Here is a 12,755-nt window from a genome sequence, read left to right as displayed (position 1 = left end):
ATTTGTCTTGACTTCCAAATTATTCTGCACTAATCAACCCATGTGACTCTTGTCTTATTCAACTCTATTGTTGCTGTCAACTGCTAAATTTTAAAACAATCATCGATAAGTTATTTGAGTAACCATTGATAGCTTATTAGACTAGATGTGGATGGCTTCATACAGTAACAGTTGATAGCTCAACCTTCACTAGCTGTTGATTGATCTTCAAAGTAGTTGATGAACTATTATTCTTCATCCGTTGATAACTTAAATTTAGTAGTTGATCTTCACTTCACTTAATTAAATTTCATGACTTATAATGTTTATAATTTGTCATCCTAATTACACATCTATTAATAAAAAATATAACTAGATTTGTTGATCAACTATTTTATCAACTACTAAAACGAAAAGAGCTAAACTTGTTATAAAATACCTCGTCCGTTGATGGGTTACTTTATCAAAGAAACTGCATATAGTATGCTATCCTTTGATCAATTACATTTACTTATACAAAATTATACTAAGTGTTTTGACTTATAATGACTAATTATAATTTGCCTAACAAAAATAATTAATAAGAGAAGAAGAGAATAATAAGATGAAACTTAAGTGTGCTTGGAGGTGGATTGCAGAGAAGAGTTGTGATGTCAGAAGATTTCTTTTACAAATTATATGTATTGTTCGAGTTCTATTATTTGTTGCTGAATTAATGACACCGGATCTAAGAGTTAAGTGCTTAAGGAGCTCGTCATTCTAGAAATAATAGATTGTTTGGGAACTAAGAAATATAAGCAGTGGGAGTCGAGAATTCACGTTGGGAGTAATTTAAAAAAATCTTGCATTCGGATTTTACTTTTCAAGTCGCATGATTTGTGACAAAATTCAAATTTAGATTAGACCAGGATTGGTCCTCGATACCTCTAATAGTCTCATTTCGTAGCTCTTTTCACTCTCAAAATTCTGATGCCTCATGAATATAGAAATGGTCTAAACCTTGGGAAAACAGAGTAGATTCTTTAGTATGTTTGAGAAGCTCCGGATGATATTCTTGACAGTATTAATTTTATCACCGGACATACGCTGTAGGTTAATAGTCCCTTCTCCTCCAATAAATGCTAGTACAAAGTAATCAAGAGTTCACTAGGATGGATCTGGTTATGGAAATTAAAGGTTCTCGTCAAAAATTGTGCTTGAAACTGAAACATGAAATCATCTCAATCAAACAACTTCTGTCATCAAGGATGGTGTGACAAAGAAGCAGAGACTTAGATCATAGTTTTATACTTTTGATATTATTACTTGGATTATAATGATATATAATTTACATAGTGCAGATTATTATTATCTTAATAAAATACATTAAGAACTTCATTCATCTATTCATGTATTTTAAAAAATCATATTAAGGGGTCGTTTGGTCCATGGGATTATATCTGAAATTAGGTATGTGTTTTATTCATCCAAACCCATATATGGTGTTTGGTTAAAACAATATAAATTTTCAAACCCATACCTCAAATCTCTAAGATATAGATTTTTAATACCCAAAGGGAGAGGTGAGTATAAGATGGAGGTATGAGAATCAATTTTATTTTTGATTTTCTTATCTCTATTTAAAAAATTAAATATTAATGTTTAATACAAGAATAATCAATGATACAAAATATACAATAATAATAATTTTAATTAATATAAATTAATAATTTAATTTTTTAAAACTGAATATATTCCAGCACTCATCCAAAGACGTAATATCAGATATGATATATTAAACCCATACCATTCTAACCCGATTTCTCATTCTAATCCCAGACGTCACTCCGCGAACCAAACAACCCCTAAGGGATTGTGTAAACAAAATCGGATCATAAAATATTTTAATTTTATTCTAATTAGATGATTACATATTTTAAAGATTCAACCACATCCTTTAAACATATCAAAGTACCGTTTGGTATTGCTATTATAGTGGTAACAATATTTTTTGCTGAAAAATAGTTGAAAAACTGTTTGGTAAATTTAAAAATAGCTATTTTGAACATCAGCTTTTAGTTCAAAAACTGCTTTTAGAAAAATCATGTGCTCTCGTGCATTTGCAAAAAGATGCTTTTTAGCTTTTGCAGAGTGCTTTCATAGATTTCACTATCAAACTTAATCAAAAATATTATTTTTTATATTATAACTCAATATATGCAAATATCCAAATAAATTACGAAACAATTATCTGATTTCCACAACATCATTTTTTTACCAACGTTTTTTCTGACAGCACAACAATTTTTAACAACACTCCCCAGTAGACCTCAAGAAGATTAAGTAGTTTGACATGCTAATTTTTAAATTTAAACTAATAATATTTACTATAAATGTCAATAATAAGATAAGATCTTTTTATTATTTATGAACATATAACGCAGAGATTCTATCCCTGAATTATTTATAATACACACACATATATGTATAAATCGTCTAAAATTCTATTTAAAAATTCATTTAACCGATTGTATATCCTACAATGTCCTTTTGCTACTTAATGGGGTTTTGTATTACCATACTCATTTATCAACATTCAACAAATTTATTTAATTAAATTAACTAAGTTAGTAGTTATAATTCTAGCAAAAAAAAAGTTAGTAGTTATAAAATTTTAATTTATAATTAAATAAATATAAATAACACTTAATTCATCATACTGATTTAATATATATAATAATTTTAGAGCAATGAAATATAGAAAATGAAAATTACTATAATTGATAATAGATATTAGGATATTTTTTTTATAAATAACTAAGTTTAATAGAATATTTTGCAAAAATACTGTCACTTTTCAAAACAAATTGCAAAAATACCATGTTCTAAAAAATATTTGCAAAAATACGGTGGTTGCATATGCAACTATGTTTGCAATCTTGAAGATTATATTTATTTGCATAATAAGTTGCAACTTGTTGCAAAGACCGAAAAACAAATACCCTTGCGGGACCAAATATTGCAATCTAAAAAGCAACCTGCTTGATTGATTGTGTGAATAAATATATTTATAAATAATATCCGAAAAATAGTATATATTTATAAAATTTTAGAAAAAAATAATATATTTGCAAATAAGATGCAAAAAGTAGTATGCTCGATGAATTACCTTAATATTTTTATATCTTAAATTTGTACAGCAATGGATAAGAGATGATAGACATGAAAGCGAAACATTTATGATAAAGATAAACTACACTCCGCGGACACGTTCCTGGTGGGACCCGTCCATCAAAACCACGATTCAGCCAGCAGTTTCCTTCAGCCCACACTCATACTCCCCCTGTATTCATATAACTAACACTACTCCCTTATTACCACCACCATCAACTTGTATATAAACACCAGTTCCCGGTCTAAGCTTATCCAAATCAACAAAAACACACACAAAAAACACACAGTTAGTCAGTTGGTAATAGTTTGTGAAGATGGAGAGGAAAATAATAGTAGCCGTAGACGAGGGGGAAGAGAGCAGCTATGCGCTGTCCTGGAGCTTGAAGAACATCTTTTGTTCTTCCAGTGATACGCTTATACTTCTCTATGCTAAGCCTCCGAGAACTGTCTATCCTTCTGTTGATGGTACAGGTAGGCCCTCCGATATTTTGTTGCGTCAAGGTATTGTTTTTTGATCCCTCCGATTTTCTAGTCTCTGTTTTCTTATTTCTCTGTTTTGGAAAGGTGTTGATATTAAGTTAAGGGTGCTGGTCCCTGGCATATGATTGCCAGGGAGGGGTTAAGTAACAATGGTTTTCTGGCAGTTGGATGAATATCCTGCGACCAAACTTATAACATTTTTCTTAAGACGTCTAGCGGTTAAAGCGCTAGACAGATTTTTCCCGTCTAGCAGTTAAAAACCGCTAGACGTGTTAAAATTTTGTTATAATCTTAACCGCTAGAAACTATAGGCTAGTTAATCAGTCCACAGCCATCGATGGCTGTGGACCAGGACCCTTAGGTTAATGTAATAAATTACACGTAAAATTTGTTGACAACAAAATCAGGTCGGAGGGAGCATGTTTTCAGTGGTTTGAAGTGTGTTTTTGGTAAATAAGTATGTTGGATGCTGAGGTTTTTTTTTTTTTTTTTTTTTTATGATGGGAACAGGGTATTTGTTTTCGCAAGATATTGTGGATACTATGGAGAGGTATGGTAATGAGGTGGCGGAGTCCGTGATCCGCAAGGCTAAAAAACTTTGCCAAGACTATCCTCAGGTAAAATTTGAAATTTCTGAGTTTTTTTGGTACCTTGTGTTATTTTTGATTTTATTTGTGTCAGGATTCGGGTCATCTCGAATCATATTCATGTCATTTTCTGTATTTTATGGCAATAATTGGGTGAACGAGTCATGTCTGGCTCATTTCGAGAATTATTATTAGAACGGATACTAGTTTGTAAGGTTATGAGCTTGCTTGTTAAAAAAATGGGACGATTTTTATGATAGTCTAATTGATTGTGGAATGTGGAATTGAATGATGAAAAGGTTAAGGTGGAGACGAAAGTAGAGTGTGGAGATGCAAGGGATGTGATCTGCGAGGCGGCGGAGAAGCTCAAGGTTGATATGGTGGTGTTGGGCAGTCATGGCTACGGTGCTTTGAAGAGGTGAAATTCTAACTCATTTTCTTGCACTTAATTTTCTCTTTCCCTTGTTAAATTTTGATAAATATTTTTGTCAAATTATGATTAATGTCATTGCCATAACAGTCTTGAAGATTCATATGTATGATGTGATATATGAAATGCAGGGCATTTCTTGGAAGTGTGAGCAACCATTGTGCACAAAACATCAAGTGTCCGGTTTTAATCGTTAAGCGACCCAAGAAAGCCTCTCCGTCGTCAACTCCGGTGGCTGCCATGGCTGCTAGTTCAGCTGGTGGAAAACAGGAATAAATCTACATCAAGCTCTTTAATATCTCAACACTTTGTTGTCTTCAATTTATTTTGTTTGTTTATGGGGTTTATGTGATGTAGGTGTTTGCACATACGATATATCAATAATAATTTCTTTAATTACCTTGGCTTGATCTAATAATGCTTAAAGTAAAGGATTAGAAGTGAGAAGTAAATTAAGACTTATAAGTAATTAAACTGTTTGAGAAAGAAACAAAAGTCCTGAAACAAAAGTTAGCTTTCTCAGTTTTTTATAAGTGCTTCGGGCTGTTTACACAACAAGTCAAGAAAAACAAAGTCGGTTTTTTATGAAAAGAAGTCAGAAGCTTCGTTGCCCAAACAGGTAAAATGTTGAAACTCCAGAGAGAATGACAAATTTGGGACAAGTTTGTGGGGAATAATGGAGTACCTTCCGCGGGGCTGTGAGTGTGCCATCGACATCGAACAGAGGAATAACACCAGTCTTCATCAAAGCCATTATTTGTAGTTGCAAGTTCTAAAACTAATAAGAACCCCAACAAGAAATATGAGCATGAACACAATTGATTAAAAGAATAGTCATTTGATCTCTCATAGATCTTACATCCACAAAGAATTACAGAAATAATATATAAGTTCCACAATGCTTATTGTCTTACTAATAAACTATAAATTGACAATGTTACTAAACTAAATAGATGGTCTACAATATTTATAATAAATCTGAAGTTCACTTTAGGTCATAGAATATCTCGAGCCAGCCCTGGGCAGATATCTGATTGATTCGGGTACTATCGAAACAGCAACATTTTTCATATTCAGCTCTTTCAGGGAGTCAATGTTGCCCAGTTCTGCTGGCAATGCTTCCAGATCACTGCAATCATCAATATCCAGTGTTTCCAGTGATCTCATGTTGCTCATGGTGTGTGGCAGAGTTTTAAGATTCTTGTTTCCCCGTAATATCAGTTTAACAAGCTTAGTCAGACGTCCAACTGAATCCGGTATTTTTGAAACCGATATACACCTTGCATGCAACTCTTTTAGAGAATCAATCATCCCCAAGTCTGCTGGCAATGCTGTCAGACTACTGCAAGAATCAATGTACAGAATTTCAAGTGATCTCAAGTGGCAGATGGTGTCCGGGAGAGTTGTAAGCTCCTTGTTGTTACTTAATCTCAGCTCAACAAGTTTACTAAGGTGTCCAATCGAATTTGGTAATTCAGAGACAGCCAGACCATGTGCATCGAGCTCTTTCAAAGATTCCATGTTTCCCAATTCTACCGGTAATGCAATAAGACTCCTGCAATAAGAAATATCAAGAATTTCCAGTGATCTCAAGTTGCAGATGGCGTCTGGGAGAGTTTTAAGCTTTGTGTTGTCACTTAGTCTCAGCTCAACAAGTTTACTAAGGTGTCCAATTGAATCTGGTAATTCTGAAACAGCCAAACTTTGTGCATAGAGTTCTTTCAAGGATTCCATGTTTCCCAGTTCTACTGGCAATGCAATAAGTCTCCTGCAGTAAGAAATATCCAGAATTTTCAGTGATCTCAGGCATCCAATGGTTTTTGGCAGAGTTTCAAGGTTCTTGTTGTGGGTAAATCTCAGCTTAACAAGGTTAATAAGACATCCGATAGAATCTGGTATTTTTGAAACAATAACATCATGTACATCGAGCTCTTTCAGGGATTCAATGTTCCCCAATTCTACTGGCAATGCTGCCAGACCTCTTGAATAACCAACACTAAGAACTTCCAGTTCTCTTAAGTTGCAAATGGTGTCCGGAAGAGTTTTTAGAGTTTTATGCTTCTGATGGTCCTTATGATATATTGTCATAGGCTTCCTGTGACAAGTTAATATCAGCTTAACAAGCTTACTAAGGCGTCCTGTCGAATCTGGTAATTTTGAAAGAGCTACATTATGTGCATCGAGCTCTTTGAGGGATTCAATGTTCCCCAATTGTTCTGGCAATGCTTCGACACTGAAGCATCCACCAATATTTAAAACTTCCAATGCTCTCAAGTTGCAAATGGTGTCCGGAAGACTTCTTAGCTTTCTACAGCCTGTCAATTTCAAGAAAACAAGCCTCCCTAAACTTCCAATTGATATGTCGAGCTCCACCAAGCTGTCACAGCCCTCGAAATTTAAAGTTTCAAGACTCGGCAACGCAGAAAAATCTGGAGTTGTTATCAAGTAAGAAGAATTTGACATGTTCAGAGTCTTTAGGTTATCATAAACCCGTGAAGTCTGTAAAAGCAATGCAAACGGGAAGAATTCAGTCATAATTTTAATTCGAATTTCATACTTGCAAAAAACATACTCACAGTACCAACATTGTCTGATTTCCACATCTGTATCATACTGCTGCAAGGCAACTGAAGTACAACCAGTTGTTGCGGGTTAAATTCAGAAGGGAAACACTTTAAGGGACAATATTCCCAACAAAGCCACCTCAATTTTTCAAGTGTGCCTTCAAAGCCTCCAATGAGATTTACACCGGTGAGCTGAAGAAATCTTAATTTTCTTATCCTTCTGAATGTTTCTGCAGCAAATGCATGTTCTTTTCCTACGTTGCGATGGAAGATAACTTCAATTGCTTCTGTTCCCTAACAAATTTATAGATCAAGATAAAAACATAGCAAATAAATGAGTTGTATAAAATTACGTGAAACCATCAGGTTCACTTAAAAGCATTTCTGGATACACATTATGAAATTATTACCTCGTGATTTTTCAAAACATCTTCTATATCCTTCGATACCCACAATCTACTATGTTTTCCAGGCTCATCAGGTGAGTTGTTTCCATTAATCTCCCTTCCTATATCTCGAAGCAGATCATGCATCCCCAACACTCTATTATTGATATACAGTAAACATCTTTTCCTTAAAATATCAATATAATAATCTGCATCCGAATAATAAGTTTCCAATATTTCAACCACTTTCTCTATCTCCCATCCAAGGAAAAGACATGAAATGTCAAGGAATAATTTTTTTAGCATAGGATCATCCGATTCCAGGGCATCCAAGCTAATCATTAGTCTTTGCTGAATACTGCTATCGGTAACTTTCTGCAGTTTCTTGATGTAAGCTAACCATCCTACCTTGGATCGCTTATACAAATGTGAGCCAAAAACTTTCAGAGCCAGGGGAAGCCCACCAGCAAGGCGTAGAATTTCTGTAGACAATAGCTTGAAACTGTTGTCAGCATCTGCATTTTCGAATGCATGTCGGGTAAATAGTGTCAGTGACTCCGCATCATCTAGCTCATTAACTCTGTATCGGTATCTGGACTCTACATCAATTTTTTCAAGTATTTCTTCATCCCTTGTAGTTATAATAACAACACTTCCAGAAGCAAAAGGTCCCACCAAAGACTCATATTGGTTAATGTCATCTAGATCATCAATAAGAACCAAAATTTTTGCGGAACAAATTCTCTCTCTAATTAACATAGTTCCTTCTTCAACATTGTAAACTCTAGTCTGTCTCTTACTTCTTAGAACATCATTGATAAGTTGCTGTTGTAAAGATTCTAGACCTCTTCTTGTTCCCGAAACCTCCCTAATGTTGGCTAGGAAGCAGCATCCTTCAAAGCTTCGTTGCAAAAGGTGATTATAAAACGCTTTGGCAAGAGTTGTTTTCCCCACTCCACCCATACCATATAGACCAATTCTGATCACACCTTCGGTACCATTGCCCAACAATGCTGCTAATTCTTTAACACGGGGAACCAACCCAACTGGATATTTGGCAACATCTAAAGTCTTGGGGTTTATTTCTAGTAAAATCTCACCAACAATCTCTTCAATAAATTGAGCTTCATACCTGTAACGCGATTCTTATTAGAGCAATTGCATTGAATAACCTTTTACCTACTTTCCCTTTTTTAACAAACACAAGAACTCTGTTTTAGTAGTTATACCCAACTCAGAATATGTACTACCTCCGTTTCACAATAGTTGTTCATTTTAACTTTTGTGCACATTTTTTTAAAATAAATTGACCCGATATATCTCTAAACTATTGTCTTTTTTTTTTTTTTTGCTGAATTAGAATTTAACATTCAAATTATTCATCAGATTATTTTTTAAGAAATAATTGATAAAAGGGTCTTTCTAAAACAACTACTTTAACAAGTAAGAAATTTTGATCGGTGACAATTTTTAAGTACATGGAGTCATGGATGGGATCATCATAGTCAGTTACACTAAATTTAAAGAATTTCACCACCTAACTAAAAAGTAGTTCCGGGAAATATCTGTTAATAAATTATCCGAAAACGTCAAAGGTGGATGGAGTAGTACTTACATATTTTTACACACTTTGCCTGAGAGCTTCCCCAACATGGTCAATGCAACTCGCCACTTGTCCAATCTTTCCTTGCCAAAACGAGTTTCATGTTTCTCAAACGCTTCCCTAAAACTTCCAGTTTGGTGCCCCGCGGCCGATGGATCGACGTTATAAAATATAGGAATCACCGATCTTTGCGTGGTGCTGTAACAATTCAGAATCTCTACCAGCTCGTCAAGGCACCAGCGCGAAGAAGCGTAATTTTCAGACAGAACAATAACATAAGTCTTGGACTTGTGAATAGCTTGGAGCAATCCATCTGAGATTACTTCTCCGCTACGTAACTCAGGATCATCCCTAAATGTCCGAATGCCATTGCGATCTAGAGCATTGTATAGATGATCAGTGAAGGTATATCGTGTATCAATGCCTCTGAAGCTTAAGAAAACGTCCCACGTAGTGGGGAGTGAAGCTGAAGTAGCAGATGAAGGAGTTTGATTATAACTTGTGGAAGCCATTATTTAAGTGAACAGAATTTCAGAGCTTCAATTATAACAAATATTGAAGCACAGAGAAGATTTCTTTATAGAAGATGAGGAATATTTTAGAGGTTTGATTTAGTCAATTGACTCAACTGAGTGGCTATAAAAGAAACATCAACAAGGGTCTTATCTTGTTGACAATTGTGGGAGACTTGGGCTGTAGCTTAATTTAATATTTTTATATATTTATCAAACATACTTAACAATTTAATTGTAATAATATAACCTTCTCCCAAAATTACATATTTACTTTCTTTTTTAAGAATCTACAATTTATTTGCAAATATACGTTCTCTTTCCTAAAGTTGTAATTCGAGTCGGACGGCTTGCAAGCTCGCTCAGCTCGAACTCGTTTAATTGGGCTCGGCCCGACTCGACTCGACTCGTTAAAAGAGCCGAATTCAGGCAAAGGTTCCGGCTCGTTTAATTAAACGAGCCGGCTCGACTGAACTCATGAAACTAAACGAGCCGAGTTTTGGTAGAGGTTTAAGCTTAATTAAATCTAATATTATACGTGTTGGCTCGCTCGACTCGTTAAAACCGGTTCGTTTAGCTAAACATGCCGGCTCGACTCGACTCATGAAATTAAACGAGTCGAGTTCGGGCAGAGATTTAGACTCCTTTAGTTAAACGAGCCGGCTCGGCTCGACTCGATTAAACTTGGCTCAAATTAGGCTCGGCTCGAAATTCGATTGACTCGGCCCGAATTACAGCCCTAGCCTCTCCTGCCTCTCTCCTTGGTCTCTTTCTCCCTTTCCTCTCTCTCCTCATTATCCTCTCCTATATTCTCTCGATCTCGTCTTTCTCATCGCCTTCTTTCTCAAACTTTCGGTTGATGAGATTGATTGCTGGTTGCAATGGTTGTTGATTTTGATTTTGTAGTTTTGTAGTTGCTTAGGCGGAGGAGGAAGAGAAGTGAAATCGAGAAATAGAGAGATGAAGCGTAAGTTTTGGCTGGTGTCGGTTGCTTTTGGTTACCATACTTGTTGATTTTGCGACATTAGTATCGTCCACTTATTTTTCTAGCTTTTAGTTGCAACTTATTATGCAATTTAATATAATTCTAGTAATTGTTTTCTAAAAATTATATATGTAGTTGCAGGTATGGTTGCTCGTAGTTGCAGATTTGGTTGCAGATGCAGAATTGTATTTTTGTAATTTTTTTTTTAGAAAATTTGTATTTTTACAATTTCTTTAAAAAGATATAGTATTTCCAAAAAAATCTTCCTTAACTTGGGTATTTATCAAAAAAGCCCTATGTTATTCTATTTTAGTTATATTTTTTCTTATATAATTTTTTTGAAATGATAATTTTTCTTATGTGTCTTTATCTTCGTCATATATTTTTCATAAATATTTCAAACATACTACCAAAATGTATGCTTAACCTCTGATAATATCAACAAACGGTAAAAACACGTTTATAACAGATTTGTTTATCACTTTTTCTAGAGTAAAACTTGTTTATCAATTCTAATCATGTATGATATATTAATATAATATATTTGGTTAGTAGGTTAACTGGACATCACTAAGTTAATTTTTACATAAAATTTTTTTAGTATATATTAAAATAAATAATGATTTAATAGAAATATACGATGCAATTTTATATTACGTATAATTTTAAATTTCAAATTTTCTAACTCAACTATATGTTTCATGTTAACAATTAACTGCTCATTTTTATATTTCAATTTTATTGCTATTAGCGTAGCTAGATTTAATTAATTATTTTAAATGTCATAGACTTTGACTAATTTATCATAATGCCATATATATTCATTTTTTTACTAACATGCTTATTTTTATTTTCATGCTTTACTTTTAACTGTAGTCTTTTGTCCAATCCCAATTACAAAAACTTAAAAATTAATCTTGCATAACTTTAGAGTTATGAGTGATAGATTTTAAATAAATAAATTGGCGATTTGATTATTTTCCAAAATTTATTATATAATGTAGGAAATTGTGAGCTATAGTTTGGTTTATTTGAGTACAAAACATTTCATATTGCTCTTTCAGGGATTCAATGTTCCCCAATTCTACTGGCAATGCTGCCAGACATCTTGAATAACCAACACTAAGAACTTCCAGTTCTCTTAAGTTGCAAATGGTGTCCGGAAGAGTTTTTAGTGTTTTATGCTTCTGATGGTCTTTATGATATATTGTCATAGGCTTCCTGTGACAAGTTAATATCAACTTAGCAAGCTTACTAAGACGTCCTGTCGAATCTGGTAATTTTGATAGAGCTACATTATGTGCATCGAGCTCTTTCAGGGATTCAATGTTCCCCAATTGTTCTGGCAATGCTTCGACGCTAAAGCATCCACCAATATTTAAAACTTCCAAGGCTCTCAAGTTGCAAATGGTGTCTGGAAGACTTCTTAGCTTTCTACAACCCTCAATTTCAAAAAGACAAGCCTCCCTAAACTTCCAATTGATACGTCAAGCTCCACCAAGCTGTCACAGCCCTCGAAATTTTATACTTAAAAAAAAACATACTCATAGTACCAACATTGCCTGATTCCCACATGTGCATCATTCTGCTGCAAGCTAGGCAACTCAAGTAGAACCAGTTGTGCGGGTTAAATTCAAAAGGGAAACACTTTAAGGGACAATATTCCCAACAAAGCCAAATCTATTTATAAAGTGTGCCTTCAAAGCCTGCAATGAGATTTACACCCGTGAACTGAAGTAGTAATCTTAACTTTCTCATCCTTCTGCATGCTTCTGCAGCAAATGCATGTTCTTTTCCTACAATGAGATGGAAGATGTTGATGGTGGTAAAGGCCTAGCTAGCTAGCTCTTTGTACTTAATCAATTATGATGGCAGATCGAGCTACTTTTCATAGTGTACTCTCTATTTAGGGTCCAGGTCCCCAGCATATGATTGCTGGGGAACCGGTAACCAACACACACCTTTCCCACCGTTGGATGAGTTCACGAACAACGGTGATTTAAAAATTCTAAGTCTTTAGTGAGTATGAGATTGAGGACTCAAAATGTGGTATCTTTTCTCTGTCTCGGGGCCACA

General features: G+C 34.4%; 2 protein-coding genes across 4 annotated transcripts; one reads left to right on the top strand and one right to left on the bottom strand.

Annotated features, from left to right (window-relative positions):
• The first annotated feature begins 3,295 nt into the window (after positions 1-3,295).
• On the top strand, positions 3,296-5,028 carry LOC108202450 (uncharacterized). 2 transcript variants are annotated; one of them, XM_017370833.2, is made up of 4 exons: positions 3,296-3,603; positions 4,123-4,229; positions 4,499-4,617; positions 4,761-5,028. In XM_017370833.2, exons 1-4 carry the CDS (start codon positions 3,447-3,449, stop codon positions 4,903-4,905), a joined length of 528 nt encoding a protein of 175 aa, XP_017226322.1. In that variant the 5' UTR covers positions 3,296-3,446; the 3' UTR covers positions 4,906-5,028. The 2 variants fall into 2 exon arrangements, with proteins under 2 accessions (XP_017226322.1, XP_017226321.1); XM_017370832.2 differs by having other exon boundaries at positions 3,315-3,633.
• A 404-nt stretch (positions 5,029-5,432) lies between these two features.
• On the bottom strand, positions 5,433-9,821 carry LOC108202447 (disease resistance protein RPV1). 2 transcript variants are annotated; one of them, XM_017370829.2, is made up of 4 exons: positions 9,195-9,821; positions 7,604-8,711; positions 7,206-7,487; positions 5,433-7,128 (listed from the first exon to the last, which is right to left on the bottom strand). In XM_017370829.2, the coding sequence occupies exons 1-4, from the start codon at positions 9,692-9,694 to the stop codon at positions 5,620-5,622; spliced, it is 3,399 nt and encodes a 1,132-aa protein (XP_017226318.1). In that variant the 5' UTR covers positions 9,695-9,821; the 3' UTR covers positions 5,433-5,619. The 2 variants fall into 2 exon arrangements, with proteins under 2 accessions (XP_017226318.1, XP_017226319.1); XM_017370830.2 differs by having other exon boundaries at positions 7,215-7,487.
• Positions 9,822-12,755: the final 2,934 nt, after the last annotated feature.

The sequence above is a fragment of the Daucus carota genome, chromosome 9, assembly GCF_001625215.2.
Source record: "Daucus carota subsp. sativus chromosome 9, DH1 v3.0, whole genome shotgun sequence".
NCBI lineage: Eukaryota > Viridiplantae > Streptophyta > Magnoliopsida > Apiales > Apiaceae > Daucus > Daucus carota.
The sequence above is the reverse complement of the archived record's forward strand: the minus strand, read 5'-3'. Positions and strand labels throughout refer to the sequence as shown.

What these genes read in the sequence shown, in the direction of transcription:
- LOC108202447 (XM_017370829.2), bottom strand. Translation starts at nt 9,694, where the DNA reads ATGGCTTCCACAAGTTATAATCAAACTCCTTCATCTGCTACTTCAGCT. An exon ending in GGCAAAGTGTGTAAAAATAT is followed by an intron (nt 8,712 to 9,194) that starts GTAAGTACTACT and finishes ATCGCGTTACAG; the next exon opens with GTATGAAGCTCAATTTATTG. An exon ending in AATCAGACAATGTTGGTACT is followed by an intron (nt 7,129 to 7,205) that starts GTGAGTATGTTT and finishes TTGCTTTTACAG; the next exon opens with ACTTCACGGGTTTATGATAA.
- LOC108202450 (XM_017370832.2), top strand. Translation starts at nt 3,447, where the DNA reads ATGGAGAGGAAAATAATAGTAGCCGTAGACGAGGGGGAAGAGAGCAGC. An exon ending in CGATATTTTGTTGCGTCAAG is followed by an intron (nt 3,634 to 4,122) that starts GTATTGTTTTTT and finishes TGATGGGAACAG; the next exon opens with GGTATTTGTTTTCGCAAGAT. An exon ending in TTTGCCAAGACTATCCTCAG is followed by an intron (nt 4,230 to 4,498) that starts GTAAAATTTGAA and finishes AATGATGAAAAG; the next exon opens with GTTAAGGTGGAGACGAAAGT.